The sequence below is a fragment of the Branchiostoma floridae genome, chromosome 11 (genome assembly GCF_000003815.2).
Source record: "Branchiostoma floridae strain S238N-H82 chromosome 11, Bfl_VNyyK, whole genome shotgun sequence".
Lineage (NCBI taxonomy): Eukaryota > Metazoa > Chordata > Leptocardii > Amphioxiformes > Branchiostomatidae > Branchiostoma > Branchiostoma floridae.
The window spans coordinates 23166134-23179844 of NC_049989.1; the positions used below are offsets into that span (position 1 = coordinate 23166134).

At 43.6% G+C, this 13711-nt stretch overlaps 2 protein-coding genes across 2 annotated transcripts in view; one reads left to right on the top strand and one right to left on the bottom strand.

Annotated features, from left to right (window-relative positions):
• Positions 1 to 2809: 2809 nt before the first annotated feature.
• On the bottom strand, positions 2810 to 11442 carry LOC118425425. The gene is made up of 9 exons (XM_035834234.1): positions 10945 to 11442; positions 10172 to 10282; positions 9977 to 10072; positions 9647 to 9808; positions 8547 to 8642; positions 7408 to 7647; positions 6211 to 6318; positions 5623 to 5743; positions 2810 to 5192 (listed from the first exon to the last, which is right to left on the bottom strand). Exons 1-9 carry the CDS (start codon positions 11225 to 11227, stop codon positions 2810 to 2812), a joined length of 3600 nt encoding a protein of 1199 aa, XP_035690127.1. The 5' UTR covers positions 11228 to 11442.
• Positions 11443 to 13175: 1733 nt separating this feature from the next.
• The window catches only part of LOC118425426 (low-density lipoprotein receptor-related protein 2-like), a 19041-nt gene continuing 18505 nt past the window's right edge, over positions 13176 to 13711 (top strand). Inside the window, exon 1 of the mRNA XM_035834235.1 lies at positions 13176 to 13704. Coding sequence (XP_035690128.1) covers positions 13176 to 13704 — 529 coding nt within the window. The remainder of the gene's footprint in view (positions 13705 to 13711) is intronic.

The window sequence follows — 13711 nt, forward strand, 5'->3', positions numbered from 1 at the left end:
CCTAGCGTACTGTTGACTCTATTTGTCTAATTTCTACCATTGGGAGTCTGGTAGAGGCTACTATACATTTTCTCATCCATGCACAATTCCAAGATTTGTAATAACGACATATGTAAACAGTAACGTTATATATATTATGTGTGTGTGTGTCTGTCTGTGTTTATATGAACACCATGGAACGTCTTGTAAATACGGGATGGAATTAATTTCGGGGAATTTTCATCCGTGTTCTTTGCCAGAAACATCTGAAGGTCACAGCTTATTTTTATGTCAGACTCTGTTGTGTGTCGTTGGAAATATACACAAAAGTTACTAATAAGATCTTCGGTACACCATCCCTCTTCTGTTGCTTATAAAGAGCAATGTCTAGAATTTCATACAACCCTCTGTCTCGTAAATAGTGGTATTTTTCACAGCAAGTCATCAAGGGGTTCTCGTTGATTGCTGCACAATATATACCGGCTATATAGATACAGATACAGAAAAGAACAAGAAACAGCCATGACTTCAAGTACCAGAGTTTCCAAGCTAGGATTGATGTGTTCAAAAATTCGTATTTTCCCAGAACGATCGTAGATTGGAATTTGTTATCACCAAGTACAGTAGGGGCATCTTCTCTGGATAGTTTTAAAGAACGCTTGCAGATAGATGTGCAAAAGTTAGGTGTGACGGATCGTTCAGTGTAATATAACCAGCTGCTGCCGCGCCGCGTGCCTGCGAAGCTGGTGTGTTACGCCGAATGGCGGTTATACCGGCTATATAGATACAGATACAGATACAGATACATCCCATGATTTATTATTTAGAGCCATCTGTCAACTTTCAACAAGGTTGATTTTACAGCACAAAAAGAGCTTTTGACGGTGAAATTTCAAAGATGGTCAATTGGGAAGTCTGAATTGGCATTTTGTACCGACAACAACAATAATACTAATACGTTTATCAGGTTGGTAGGATATCTGGGGTTATCATAGGATATATATATAGAACTTTTCTTTTACACAACCGGTTAATCTCAGTACAAACTCAGCCACGTTTGGGATTGTGTTATTGTCGCAAAAGCGCCACCTACATCGGCAGAATTCCAGTTAGGAGCTCTGAGGAAGATTTAGACAGGCATCTAAGATTAGACTAACTGGTTGTGTGAAAGAAAACTCCCATGTCCAACAATAATACAAGATTCCACGCCATGCCCAAGGCGCGGAGGAGAACGATTAGGCCACACCAATTTAATTTCTTGGTTCACGGATTTTTTCATAAAAAATATGGAGCGAAAGGGCGAAATAAAAATAAAAATAAATATTGTAAAATGGTTGGGGTAAAGGTAACGGCTAATCCAAAACATAAAGAAAAAAAGTTTTCAGCTTGAAAAAAGTACAAAAACACTATTATTGTACAGTAACAACACCTGTACCCACACTTAAAGGAGCTTATGATATAAAGGCCAATTTGCTACACCAGAAAGTTGGTGAATGGTTTCAGTAATTGTGAAAATTTACTGAATGGTAATTTTTATTTTTATTTTTTTTTTCAAAAAATAGGAGCGAGCGAATCCGTGAACCAAGAAATTAAATTGGTGTGGCCTTAGTGAGGCCATAGACTTGTTAATGCTACAAAACAACAATTTCTAGATGTTAATGTACAATTTAGTCTATTCAAAATACTTGTCGGATTATGCACATTAAGTACGTATGAAGGAAATAGTTAACTACCTATTCAAAACAGAAATGTCACAAGTTAAGTCTTTCTTTGTGTCATCAAGCTCTACCTCGAAAAAAATGTGGAAAGAAACCTCGAATCTGCTTGTTTGAGATGAGATCATCTATAGAAACTGACCATTATTGTCTTCTGGCTACATGGTGAACTCCTACTACGACAGCAGCTGAGAGTATTCAGAAATGTATATTTTAAAAAAGTAGTCACACAATAAACAAACATTTACGCCATCTTTCATCCTTTAAAAAAGTACATTTCTGTTGTTTATAAAGGTGTCTAATACAGTTGGTTGCTCATACGTGTACTATCAATACCTTGCAGTAACGATCTTCTGGTAAAAATGAACAGAAAATTTCTGGAGTATCTTAAGTTCCAGCTACTTTGTATACCACATAAAGATCTTTGATAAATTCGCCTGCACCAATTTAGGTCAGTTGTTTGTATGATGTGATGCTGTGTTAATAAACATAATACCACAGAAAATACGTGGGGGGGGGGGGATGAGACACCTCCGTCATCAAAAGCCATAGAGAGCTAACCATAGCACAGAAAATCTTTGAGGTTGGGACACCCCATTAAAAAGCCATAGGGAGCAAACTGTAGCCCAAAAATCCTGTGGGAATTGACCCTGTAACTCTTGATATATTATGTTATGCTTTATATACATGATTAGCCTACTCCATTGCAATATTATACCAAAGAATTATGTTAACCCTTATTGTTATGTGAACTAGGTTGTTAAGCTTTATCCTATACCTCTATTTTGTACTGTGTGTAATAGTTGTTGCGATACATTGTATAATGTACAATTGTCGTGAAATAAAATTCTTCTGTATAATACGCTGTATATTGTAATGTATTTCTGAGAATGAGTAAGGGAAGATGGTGAGCATCCTTTATGTTTCCGTATTGTTTTTGTAATATGTATGCTGTGTACATGTGTAAAATGTGCAAGACAAACTGAGTTTGAAAGTCATTAGAATTGTGCTCGTCGTACATGAATCAAGATGGGTGCTTTTCCGGTGCAGTTATCTTCAGAATGGAACGGCGCATTGTTAGCTTGTGTTGTTTGTATCGCCGTTTAGTAAAGCGGCTAGAAACAGGTCGTCTTGTCATCTCCATCTGGGGGCTTCTCTTCCACATCGGCGACGGTTGTCGTGGGCATGGTCATGGTCTGCTGGTTGACTGCAGTGGCGGCTGCTCCACTGTCCTGATGAGGCTCATCCAGCTGAACGCGTGCCCTCCTCTTCTCCTCAGCATCAGTAAAAACTGTAATGGCTACGTCTTTAGCTGAGTTGCCGTCCACATCTGAGCCGGTTTCACCTTCGGGGGCCTGCCGGTTGCCTGCAGTGCTAGTGGCACTTGCTCCACTATCCTGATTGGTCTCATCTAGCTGAACGCGTGCGCTCTTCTCCTCTACATCAGGAAAAGCTGCTATGAGTATGTCTGCACCAGGGTCGGATACACCTTCCACCGCCTCACCTCCCCTTGTAGTGGCCGACTGGTTACTAGCAGCGGTGGTTCGCTTCTTGTCCAGATGACGGCGCCTCCTCTTGCCTTCCACATCGACGAAAGTTGTCATCGGTATGTCAGTAGCAGAGCCGGTTCCACCTGCCGTTGGTTCAGTTCGCTTTGTAGCAGCCTGTCGGTTGCCGGCAGTGGCAGAGGTGGTTTGCCCATTATTCTGCTGAGGTACAGCCAGACCAAGGCGTGCCCTGATCGAAGACTCCCATTTCTCCACCACCTTGGACGTTATTGACAGCATCAGGGCCATTAGAAGGCCCTGAGAAGCGTTTAGTACAATAAAGATGTATTCTACAACTTGGCTGTTGGCGAAAGGATAGATGAAGCCAAGAAGCCAGGTGAACCCCGTAAGAAAGAAGATACGGATGTAGACCCAGGCCTTGCTGCTGTTTGATCGCTTCAGTGCAGCGTCGGCTATCTGAAATGACTTCCGTATGGCCACCAAGACAAGGGTGATCAAGACAGCATTGACAAGAAGGGTACAGAAGACAGGGACTCCGAAAGCCACCAGACTGGCTGTCGGATCGCCGATCCAACAGTGCTCTCCGTAACCCACCCTGGCAGAACTGCCAAACTCTACAATCACAGTCATTACTACTACAAGCATTGGCACCAGCCAGGTATACATCTGGTACTGGTACAGTTTCACTCTTTCTAAACCGTCACGAAAGGTGAGAAAGAGATCCATGGCAAGTGCGTTCATGGATGTGAAGCCTGTCAGGAAGAGGTAGTGCAGAATGATTGCAAACGCTGCACAGCCCGGTCCGTGGGGGATCCACACACGTACCACAAACAAGACTTCAGCAAGGGCCATGCATGTCGTCATCTGAACTTTCAGCTTTTCTGGCACTTTTTCCCATTGGCCAGACCGGACATTGTGGACAAAAAAGATGACCACGGCTACGGCAGACACTGTCACAAGACCTAGGGTTAACCAGCCCTGAAGTGAGTCTTCACTGTCGGTTGTTTGCGTGTGGTTCGAAAAGTGCTGCAGTATGCACTCCCCGCAGATCGATGCTGTTGTGTTCAGAATGGCCACCTGCTCAACTGGGCAGGACACGTTAGAGCTCAACAGGTGGACACTACCATTGGGAAGGACACGGAACTCTTCCGATGTGAACGTCAAAGCGGGTTCACTGCAGTTTTGTAAGGGGGTAGTTTTATTTGCTAAGTCACGTCTTGTCGCAGTGGACGAGAACTCTCGGCACGTGTCTGCAAACGGATCGTACAAAGTGCCGGAGGGACACTGATTGAGGCCACTAACGTCGACATCAAAGTTAAATAGGCGAGTTAGCGAGACTTCATGGCTAAATCTCCCCCCCTTTGAATTAAAAGTACCACACCTGAGATGTGTGGTTGCTGCAAGGGAAAGTCCTTCACAAAGAGCGCAGTGTAGGTTCCTGTATGTCTTATACCTACTGAAAACGGGATAGCTGTAAGACATGCATGTAGTCATATCACAGTTGGCATTCGAAAAACCTGTCATGGGGGAAAGACATGATCTCGCATAATCGGATTCGAAACCGCCAAATTCTACTTTTTTTGCACCAAGGCAACCCCTTATGTCATCGTTAACACCAAGGGTACTGCTAATATTGCTGTACTGTTGTTCATCTACAGGTTTATGAGCAGAATTAAGCTGTCCAGAACACACAGTATATGACTGAATAGATAGTTCTGTCATTACGACACTGTTGCACAGAGCACAGAACATGTTTCTGTAAGGGATTTTGTATAAACCAACTTCCACCGGCATCCTGTAAATCAGGTCACTGAGATTAAAAGTGTCCACTTGTTTTAAACACTGAGCCCGTGTGACGTCATCCGTCCATCCGTCCGGGCAGTCAGCCACCAGCCAATAGGAAGGCCAGTCGGTGAAGCCAGGCACACACTTCCACTTTAGATGGGAGTAGTCAGGAGATGGCTGAACTGGCCGGGCTAAGCCGTCTTCTCTGGGGAGGGTGTAATGAAGTCACAGTAAATCACATGTATGATCCTAGATTAGGTTAACAATTTTCTAGAATGCAGGTCTTCTGGAACTGCATAAAACGACTATTGATGAAAAAAGACTACAGGAAGGTGTAGTAGAATGTCCAAGCAGAAGTAAGAATCATCAGGGAAAATTCCTTACTCATGCTGTACATTTGCACCGGTGCCCGTGGGGATGTCATTTGGGCACTCGAAGCCACAAATTTGTCCCGGTGGACTACCGTATACCAGGGGGTACTGCTTGGTGTGCCCAGGAGTAGCTTACGATTTCCATTTGTTCTCGAATTCCGGGTTAAAATCAACCCTCATGCCCGAAAACAGCCTGGAAGGCCCATTGTGACAAATGTATTACCCGTCAGACATACATCATTACTAAATGCATCATAAACTTACTCAACATCTTCACAGCAGTCACTGAAAAAGCTGCAGTCATTGTCACAATTACAAAGGTTGGAATTTTCACAGGTATATGCTCCCTTGCACTCCTGACCGACGAAGTCCAGAGATGTAGGGTCTATGATGAATACGATACAGTAAAATACGAATGAAAGGTAAACACAGGAAATACTCTCTAATCCATTCTCTCTAATCGTTTAAACAGAAAGTAGTAAATCATTGTTATAAAAATGTCGCGAAATAAATTTTGGGGTAAGGCACAACGTGGTGTTCTTCTATCGAAAACAACGCTAAAAGCCTCCCACGCCTGAATAAGATTAAAAGCCAGTTACAAAGTTCTGAAGCTGGACACGTTACAAACAAGTTAGATAACATATCTAACCATAGATTTTCTAAATCTACTTTACCAATGGCGGTCTTTGTGATGTTAGGGCACTTACATTTTACATTTACGTATCTGAAATGATTTGATACGATGATAATAATGCAATTTGTTCTCAGTTTATATTGATATCAAGGAAAGATGATAACTATGGCACAATTGTAGAGTTTCGGATTGAAGACATTAACACATTGTAGTCTTACCGGCACATCCCATCACGTCACAGTAGCTCCATCTCAATGTCGGGTCCGTGGTGTAGCACCAGGGCCGCTCCTTGTTGTCAGGGTTACGGCAGAAGTTCTCCTCCAGGCCTGCATCAGGATGAGCCTGTGGTGTGTGGGGATGGCTGTGGGGGGACTGGGAGTCCCATCTCTGACACACCCGGTCTCCTGCCCTGTACAGATATACGGTATATAAACGTGTAAAGAGCCTGTGGTGTGTGGGGATGGCCATGGGGGGACTGGGAGTCCCATCTCTGACACACCCGGTCTCCTGCCCTGTACAGATATACGGTATATAAACGTGTAAAGAGCCTGTGGTGTGTGGGGATGGCTGTGGGGGGACTGGGAGTCCCATCTCTGACACACCCGGTCTCCTTCCCTGTACAGATATACGGTATATAAACGTGTAAAGAGCCTGTGGTGTGTGGGGATGGATGTTTGTGTGTGTGTGTGGATGGGAGTCCATTTCTGACACAACCTGTCTGCTGACCTGTAGAGTAGCAGCATACAGAATAAAACGCTCGTCACATGAGGCCGAATTTTATTATTGTATTCAACAGGAAAAAGTATACCACAGATGAACACTGGCACATGGTATGAAACTAGTAGGTTGTGAAACAGCCCTTTCAAAATTTGAGCCCTTATACCCCTCTTTTATCAGTTTCCAACTGATTCCAGACCACCCAGCCCGACCTTCATTTACACATTCATTTGAAACATTCATTTTGAAACATTCCGCTTTAGCCAATGTCACAGATCAACTGCCAACCACAGACGACTGACTCCCAACCGTTTTCTGGGGAAAGATGAGTTGGAATAAGTTAAATCTTACCTATTCACTTGCCCCGCGTAGCTCCTTCCCTTATCAATTTCGTAAAAGCAGCGCGACGGCACGGCTGGAAATATAAAACGGACGGGAGGACTATACTTTCATGAAAGTTTAACGTAAAAGTTGGTATATCAAGACACTTTTATAGAATAACATTTCAAAATGTCTATGATCACTTTATCTTAAAGTCTACATATCATTGCAAATTTGCCGTGAAAACGACAAGTCAGAAGTCAAAGTCTTTCTTGACAGCTTCCAATCCCTGCAATACCGACTGAACATCATCCTACCAGTCTTTAAGGACATCTTCAGTGCATATCATTGATTTTGTATTTGAGAACAAAACTTACCGTCACAGGCGAAGACATCATCGCAGTACATCCACCTGATGAGCGGGTTGTTTGTGTAGCACCACGGCCTGTCCTTCCCGTCCGGGTTCCGGCAGTAGTTCTGCTCCAGCCCTGCCCGTGGGTAGGCCTGGGGAGTGTGGTTATGGGTGTGGGGGTACTGAGATGTCCAGAACTGACAGGTTCCGTCCCGGTTTGCAAGGCCCCTGTAGCTTGTCCCTTTGTCGCTGAGATAGTAACAGTCTGTGGGCATATCACGTTAATTAAGTTTTTAAAATGTTTTGCATAAAAAGGAGAGCTCGGAAATGCAATCCGTTGCATATTAAATAGTTGAAAGCCCTGGCTAGCTTGACGAACATGCATTTCTAGGTTCAGGGTGTGCCTGCGTTTGTTTTGTTTGTGTGTTTGAGTTTCAGGGTTTTTGTAGTCAGCATAGCTCGCAAACTTCTTAATGGATTACAATGATATTTGGTATGTAGATAGATGTTGGGAAAACAACGTAAGAGGTCAATTTTGAGCCCCCTAATATGTGACCTTGGTACTGCAGCAGAAATTCCATTTTTTGTATCTTTTGAACTGGACATTCTATTGTCTCTTTTTTCTTTTGGGGGGGAGGGCAGATAGCTTGTGATGTAAGGGAGAATCGACGCATTTTTGGACCGTCTAGCTGCTTGCTCTGGAGCTACAGCTTTGTCAAAAACGTCCATTGAAAAACAGAAACGACGGATTTCCTTGATATCTATTATGCAAGTATCTTTGGAAGAGGTGTACGTAATGAAGTGCAAATTATGCAAATTGGGGTTTGATTTTCATATATAATGAGGAAAATCTATATATACAGTGTCCATTACAGGAATCAAATACTTGTAACATAATGCAGTTTGTTCCACTTTTGGAACAGTCCATTTTTGCATGTGGTGGGAGATGGTTGAAATATCTTGTTGCCCGCTGTATTTGCTAGCAAATGTTGCGTTCTAGTCTGGCTTTGGTTTTCATTAAGCTTTGTTCACAGTTTTTCATCAAACAACACCAGGGTCGCATGACATCTTTATTGGTCGCAACAAGCTTCCTAATGAATGATTTAGTGTTGTACACACTTTTATGAGGTTTTAATCAGTAATTTCTGTATGTTGGGAACTCACCACAGTTCGTCTCATCACTGTTGTCCCCACAGTCGTCTCTGCCGTTACAGCGAGTAGCCGGGTGGAACAGGGCTCCGTTGTCACAGGTAGAAGCAGCTGGCGATACAACCCGAAAATGTTATCAGAAGCTAGAAAGACCAATATTTTCTTCTGAGGAAATACAGTTGATCTCCATCCCTATGCGAAAATGTACTGCACCATATCAGCCTTTTGCAGAAATTGACAAAACATCATCCCACTCCTAAGTGGATCTTTTTCTAAAGTTCACTCAATGCAAGAATTGACACTATCCATGCAAAATGGATTGGTCTGTGTGACCAGACAGTGAATATATACATTTTGTTTTAAAAAGGCTAAAAAATAAAACAATATAAGAATTTTTAAGTGATGTGCACCATAAGGGAAAATAGGGCCACGTGGGCACATATGTACGCACCCTTATACCAACAGTCAGGTCATTTGGTTTTAACACAAAGGACCCAAACTATAAAATTTTAGTCTAGAAATGGCCCCGATTCCCCCGAATATTAAACTACCTTTTTATGGAAAGTATGCAAAGATATTAATGGAGTCCTCTGGCCATATGTATATGTCCAAAGCATCTTTGTATCAACTTTTAGATCGGTTGCCGGGGTTGTGTGTGTGTGTGTGTGTGTGTGTGTGTGTGTGTGTGTGTGTGTGTGTGTGTGTGTGTGTGTGTGTGTGAGTGTGTGTGTGTGTGTGTGTGTGTGTGTGTGTGTGAGTGTGTGTGAGTGTGTGAGTGTGTGTGTGTGTGAGTGTGTGTGAGTGTGTGAGTGTGACTCTCGCCAGAACTAGGTCACTCCGTGAACAAGACGGACTGACAGCCATCAAAAAAATTGAGGTACGTGTGTTTACCTTTAAAAGGTAGTCATTGCTTGATGAAAAACTATTACCTGTGTAGATGCATTCTATGTTTGAGGGGAGTAATTAATACCTCGACTTCTTAAGTTCGAGTATTTTTAAATACTTATAGATAATTAATCTTTCTGGTCTAACCCAGCTTGTACGGATCGGTCTCCAACTATTCAGAACGAAGGCCACGTAGTTTTGGACACAAACAAGGTTATCAGAGTACTCACGACAGGCCTCATCGCTGCCGTCACTACAATCTTCTATCCAGTCACATCTGGAGTAGCGCTGCCCGTTTTCCCCACAGGGAAGGTGGATGGAACTATCATTGCATCTTTTCAGAACATCCACGCATTGTCCATTGTCGCAGACCATCTTGCCTTGTCGCTCGCCTGCGTTTAACATGTGTACAACAATATCAATAACTAATTCACGGTGTCCTGAAATCTGAATATTATGCACAGCGTTAGAAAGAAAGACTGAAAGTCAAAGAAACGCATAAATATCATCAAAGAAACAAAACATTGTCATGTCAGTTTTCTTTCTCCATATATACTTACAGCAGTTCCTCTCATCCGTACCGTCTCCGCAGTCGTCCCTACCGTCACACACTCGTGTCTTGTTGATGGCCGCCCCGTTAGAACACAGCATTTTATCTAAATCCAAGAAGATAAGAACCTTAAGAGTCTAATAATAAAACACCTTAGGTCCATATTATGACCAATGTATTTTATCCCTCCACTTGGGTACCTTACCACAGTTCTCCTCATCGCTCCCGTCGTCACAGTCCACTAACCCGTCACAGATCACCTCGTGAACGTCACAGTCTCCGTCCGTACAGACCGTCCTCTCCACTCCGGAGCAGGCTGGAGGTACATATGTTGACACAGGAATGGTAAGCCGCTGCATATACCGTGTCACAGACAATGCGTTAGAAATGCGACCAAAATTCGACATCTTAGTTTGCTCTTAGTTAGGGCTGTGTACCTTAATACCCGTACATGTACCGTACCTAAAAAAAATGTTTAGGTACAGGTCCGGACCTAAACATCTGTGTACCTGTACCTGTACCAAAACAAACTAAATCACTATTAAACACTACTTTTTAAGACTGCTAAGAGTAAATCCCAAATCAACAACGACAATGGTAATAATCTTGCAATTGAAGCTTAAGAAAACTTGCAAAGAATTGTTTTGAGATTCAAATATGTAATTCCCCATACAAAGATGACAATTTATCACTAGCAAAGACAGTTAGCTACATGTTTAACGTACATATACTTGGTTAAACTTTTTAGGTACAGATGAAGGTCCGGACCTGTACCTAAACCCGTGTACCTGTACCTGAAATTTGTTTAGGTACACGGCCCTAGTCTTAGTGTATCTATTGCAAAATGTAGTAAAACAAATGGCACATTTTTGTGTATGGTTGTACCAAGATTCTCAATCTTGGCAGCATTAGAGTGAAAGGTATTGTCTCATCTCCGTCATTTGGGGTCGAATAACCGAAAAAATAATAAGAACTTACCTTGAAAAAACTTCACCTCCATGATTTCCGTAGCTTGTGTAGGGTCGAAATCTGTCGAAGTTGTTGTAAACTCCAAGCGCCAAATCTGCCCTGCATCGAGGAATCCAGTCAGATCAGTTTCATTCAGGCGTATTCCTTTGGCGTTTCCTTCATCTGCAGCAGGAATTATTTGTGCAGCAGGAAAACTTTTCACAGTCTCAAGCCGTCCTCCTGGGGTCATTGACCGTAAGATTGTCACATCCCGGGTGTGGTAGTACCACATGTGAACTCGGGAGAGGGTCATGGGGGCCTGCAGGTCAAAGATGAGACTCCAGCTGCCCTCTTTAGCTGCCCGCTGCCAGCCGGTTCTTAAGTTGTTGTCCAGAACATAGCCGGAGACGTGTCGGACCCCGTCACTGTCATCCCAGTCGTCCGGTGTCACCCATGTCGGGTCGGTCTCCACCCAGCCACCTGCAAGTGACAGCCTTTCATCAGTATTTTATGCAGGTATATCCTGATTTTTTTTGCACAAGAAAGTTAGACTATAAGAGTAATGTTTGATTTGAGTGGAAAAATATGCTTAATTTTGGACCTTCCAGTGGCTAATTCCACCAACATCGATCAGATCAAACACGCTGTGTATTGGGAAAATAAATGTGCTTTTCCGAACGTATCTACTACGTCTTTCCTACATGCCTTAAAGCAAATAGCTGGAATAACAGCGATTTTAACATAATTTAAGAAAGGCTTTCCCATGGCCTTTCTAAGGCCGTAGGGGCATTGGGTTGTTTTCCACCGTGTCCATGGCACGGTGTCAGGAGGCCGGAGCCCATCCATCCCTATCTGAAGGTAGGTACCCCCCTTTTACACCTGGGTGGAGTGAGAAAGGGGCAATGGGGATTCGACTCGGAGTTCTGGCTCAGGCACCCGACACGACGCCACAATGCGCAAGCACCTGTACGGATTAAGGTTAAGAGATGATAAGGCCTGGAGTCAGCCCGGGACTACTTAATTAATATTAGCACTTGTCTATGCTAGCTAGGACCTAATATACCTAGGTTCTAACCTAAAATACAACATAAAGTCAAACCCTGTCTGCGCAACCATTTGAGGGACCAAAACTACATGTATGATTCGTGAAGGGGAGTGGTTGCTCCAGGCAAATATAATCCTCAATAGGCTACGCTTACGTGCGTTTCTAATGAAAATATTGTTTACAAATAGCAGTATCCCCATATAGATTCCTTATTGAAGATATCCACATTGGGCATTTGCTTACCCGTTAGCCCAACTGCACCTGTCAGACAGTGGCACAGACTCCACAGTAGCACCAGTGATGTTGTGGTGGGTGCGAGTTTTCCCATTCTGCCAACAGATGTACAAATTCTGTACAAATGTAGTGCGTCTGTCCGCCACGTTGTAACGTAGCAAAAAGTCACAGGGTTGTTTTTCGTACCAACCCCAAGTTAGCGTGCACTACTGAATGCTCATATCAACGACAACGACAGGTGAAGAGTGTTAGCCTCGGTGGCAGGCTCCTCATAGGCATTTCAGTATTGCTAATGTAGTTAGATAACCGTTGTTGACAGCACTCGCCGGCCGCCTTAACCGAGGCTAGACGAGTCTTCTGTTTGGTATTTTCATTTGCAGCTTTATGTGTGTCTCGTGGCAGGCACCTGGTGTAGACGTCATGAAATATTTGTTGTTGTTTTTCAAGCTCGTCTGCCTAATATATGGCTATTGTATGTCCACCCAAAATCATTTGTAAGATTTGAAGATATAAGATATTATCTTCATCACACACTGTTTGCATAGGGCTAGAGGAGGGAGGGCAAGTAAACGTTAAGATTGATGTTAACAATGAATTATCAACGCGAAGTTCAATTTGCCAAAATACGTTACCGACAAATTGTGCTCCATGTTTCATGCCAGATATATGCTGATTTATTCTTTTTAACATTATTAAAAGCAACAAAAAAATAACAGTTCACTCATAATTGGGTCAACTGAATTCCCTGACAGACGACATGGCGACATGACAATGTTCATTAATTGATAACTCTCTTTCACATTGTCACGCTCTCTGTCGGCTCTCTCATTCACAGACACGCTAACTTCCGTCTGTTCGTGCAACAAGGTATACACGCGGCCGTCTAGGCACTTCTTGATTAGTTTGGCAATGCACACCACTCTGCCAGGGTGAACCCAGTACACCTGGGATATCAGCCACATTTCGCCCAGAAAAGCCGACCATGGCGACCGGCTTGCTCCTGTTTGTGTCCCTGCTGTCCATCGGCCATGTCCGTACAGACGAAGGGTGTCCCTCCTCTGCCTTCGCATGTAAGACGAGCGACGACTGCATCGATTGGGCAGAAAGGTGCGATTGGTCTATCAATTGTCCCGACGGCTCGGATGAAGAATGCACAGCTCCAGATTGCCTGTCGCCAGGTGTTTTCAGCTGTGACGGCCGCTGCCACTCTCTCGCTGCGGTATGTGACGGGATGTCTCACTGTGCTGACGGTTCGGATGAGGAGGACTGCTTGAACAAGGAGTGCCCCTTACCTAACTATGTCAAGTGTGAAACAACTGGCATCTGTGTCCGACCGGATGAGAAAAATTGCACCGTGTGTCCCTTGGCCGACTATTTCAAATGTGGAAGTGTTAGCCAGTGTGTCCCTCCGGAGTGGCAATGTGACGGAATGAATGATTGCCCAGACGGTTCGGATGAAGAAAATTGCGCAAGCAAAGAGTGTTTCAACCCCGAAGATTTCAAGTGTGAAAGTAGTGG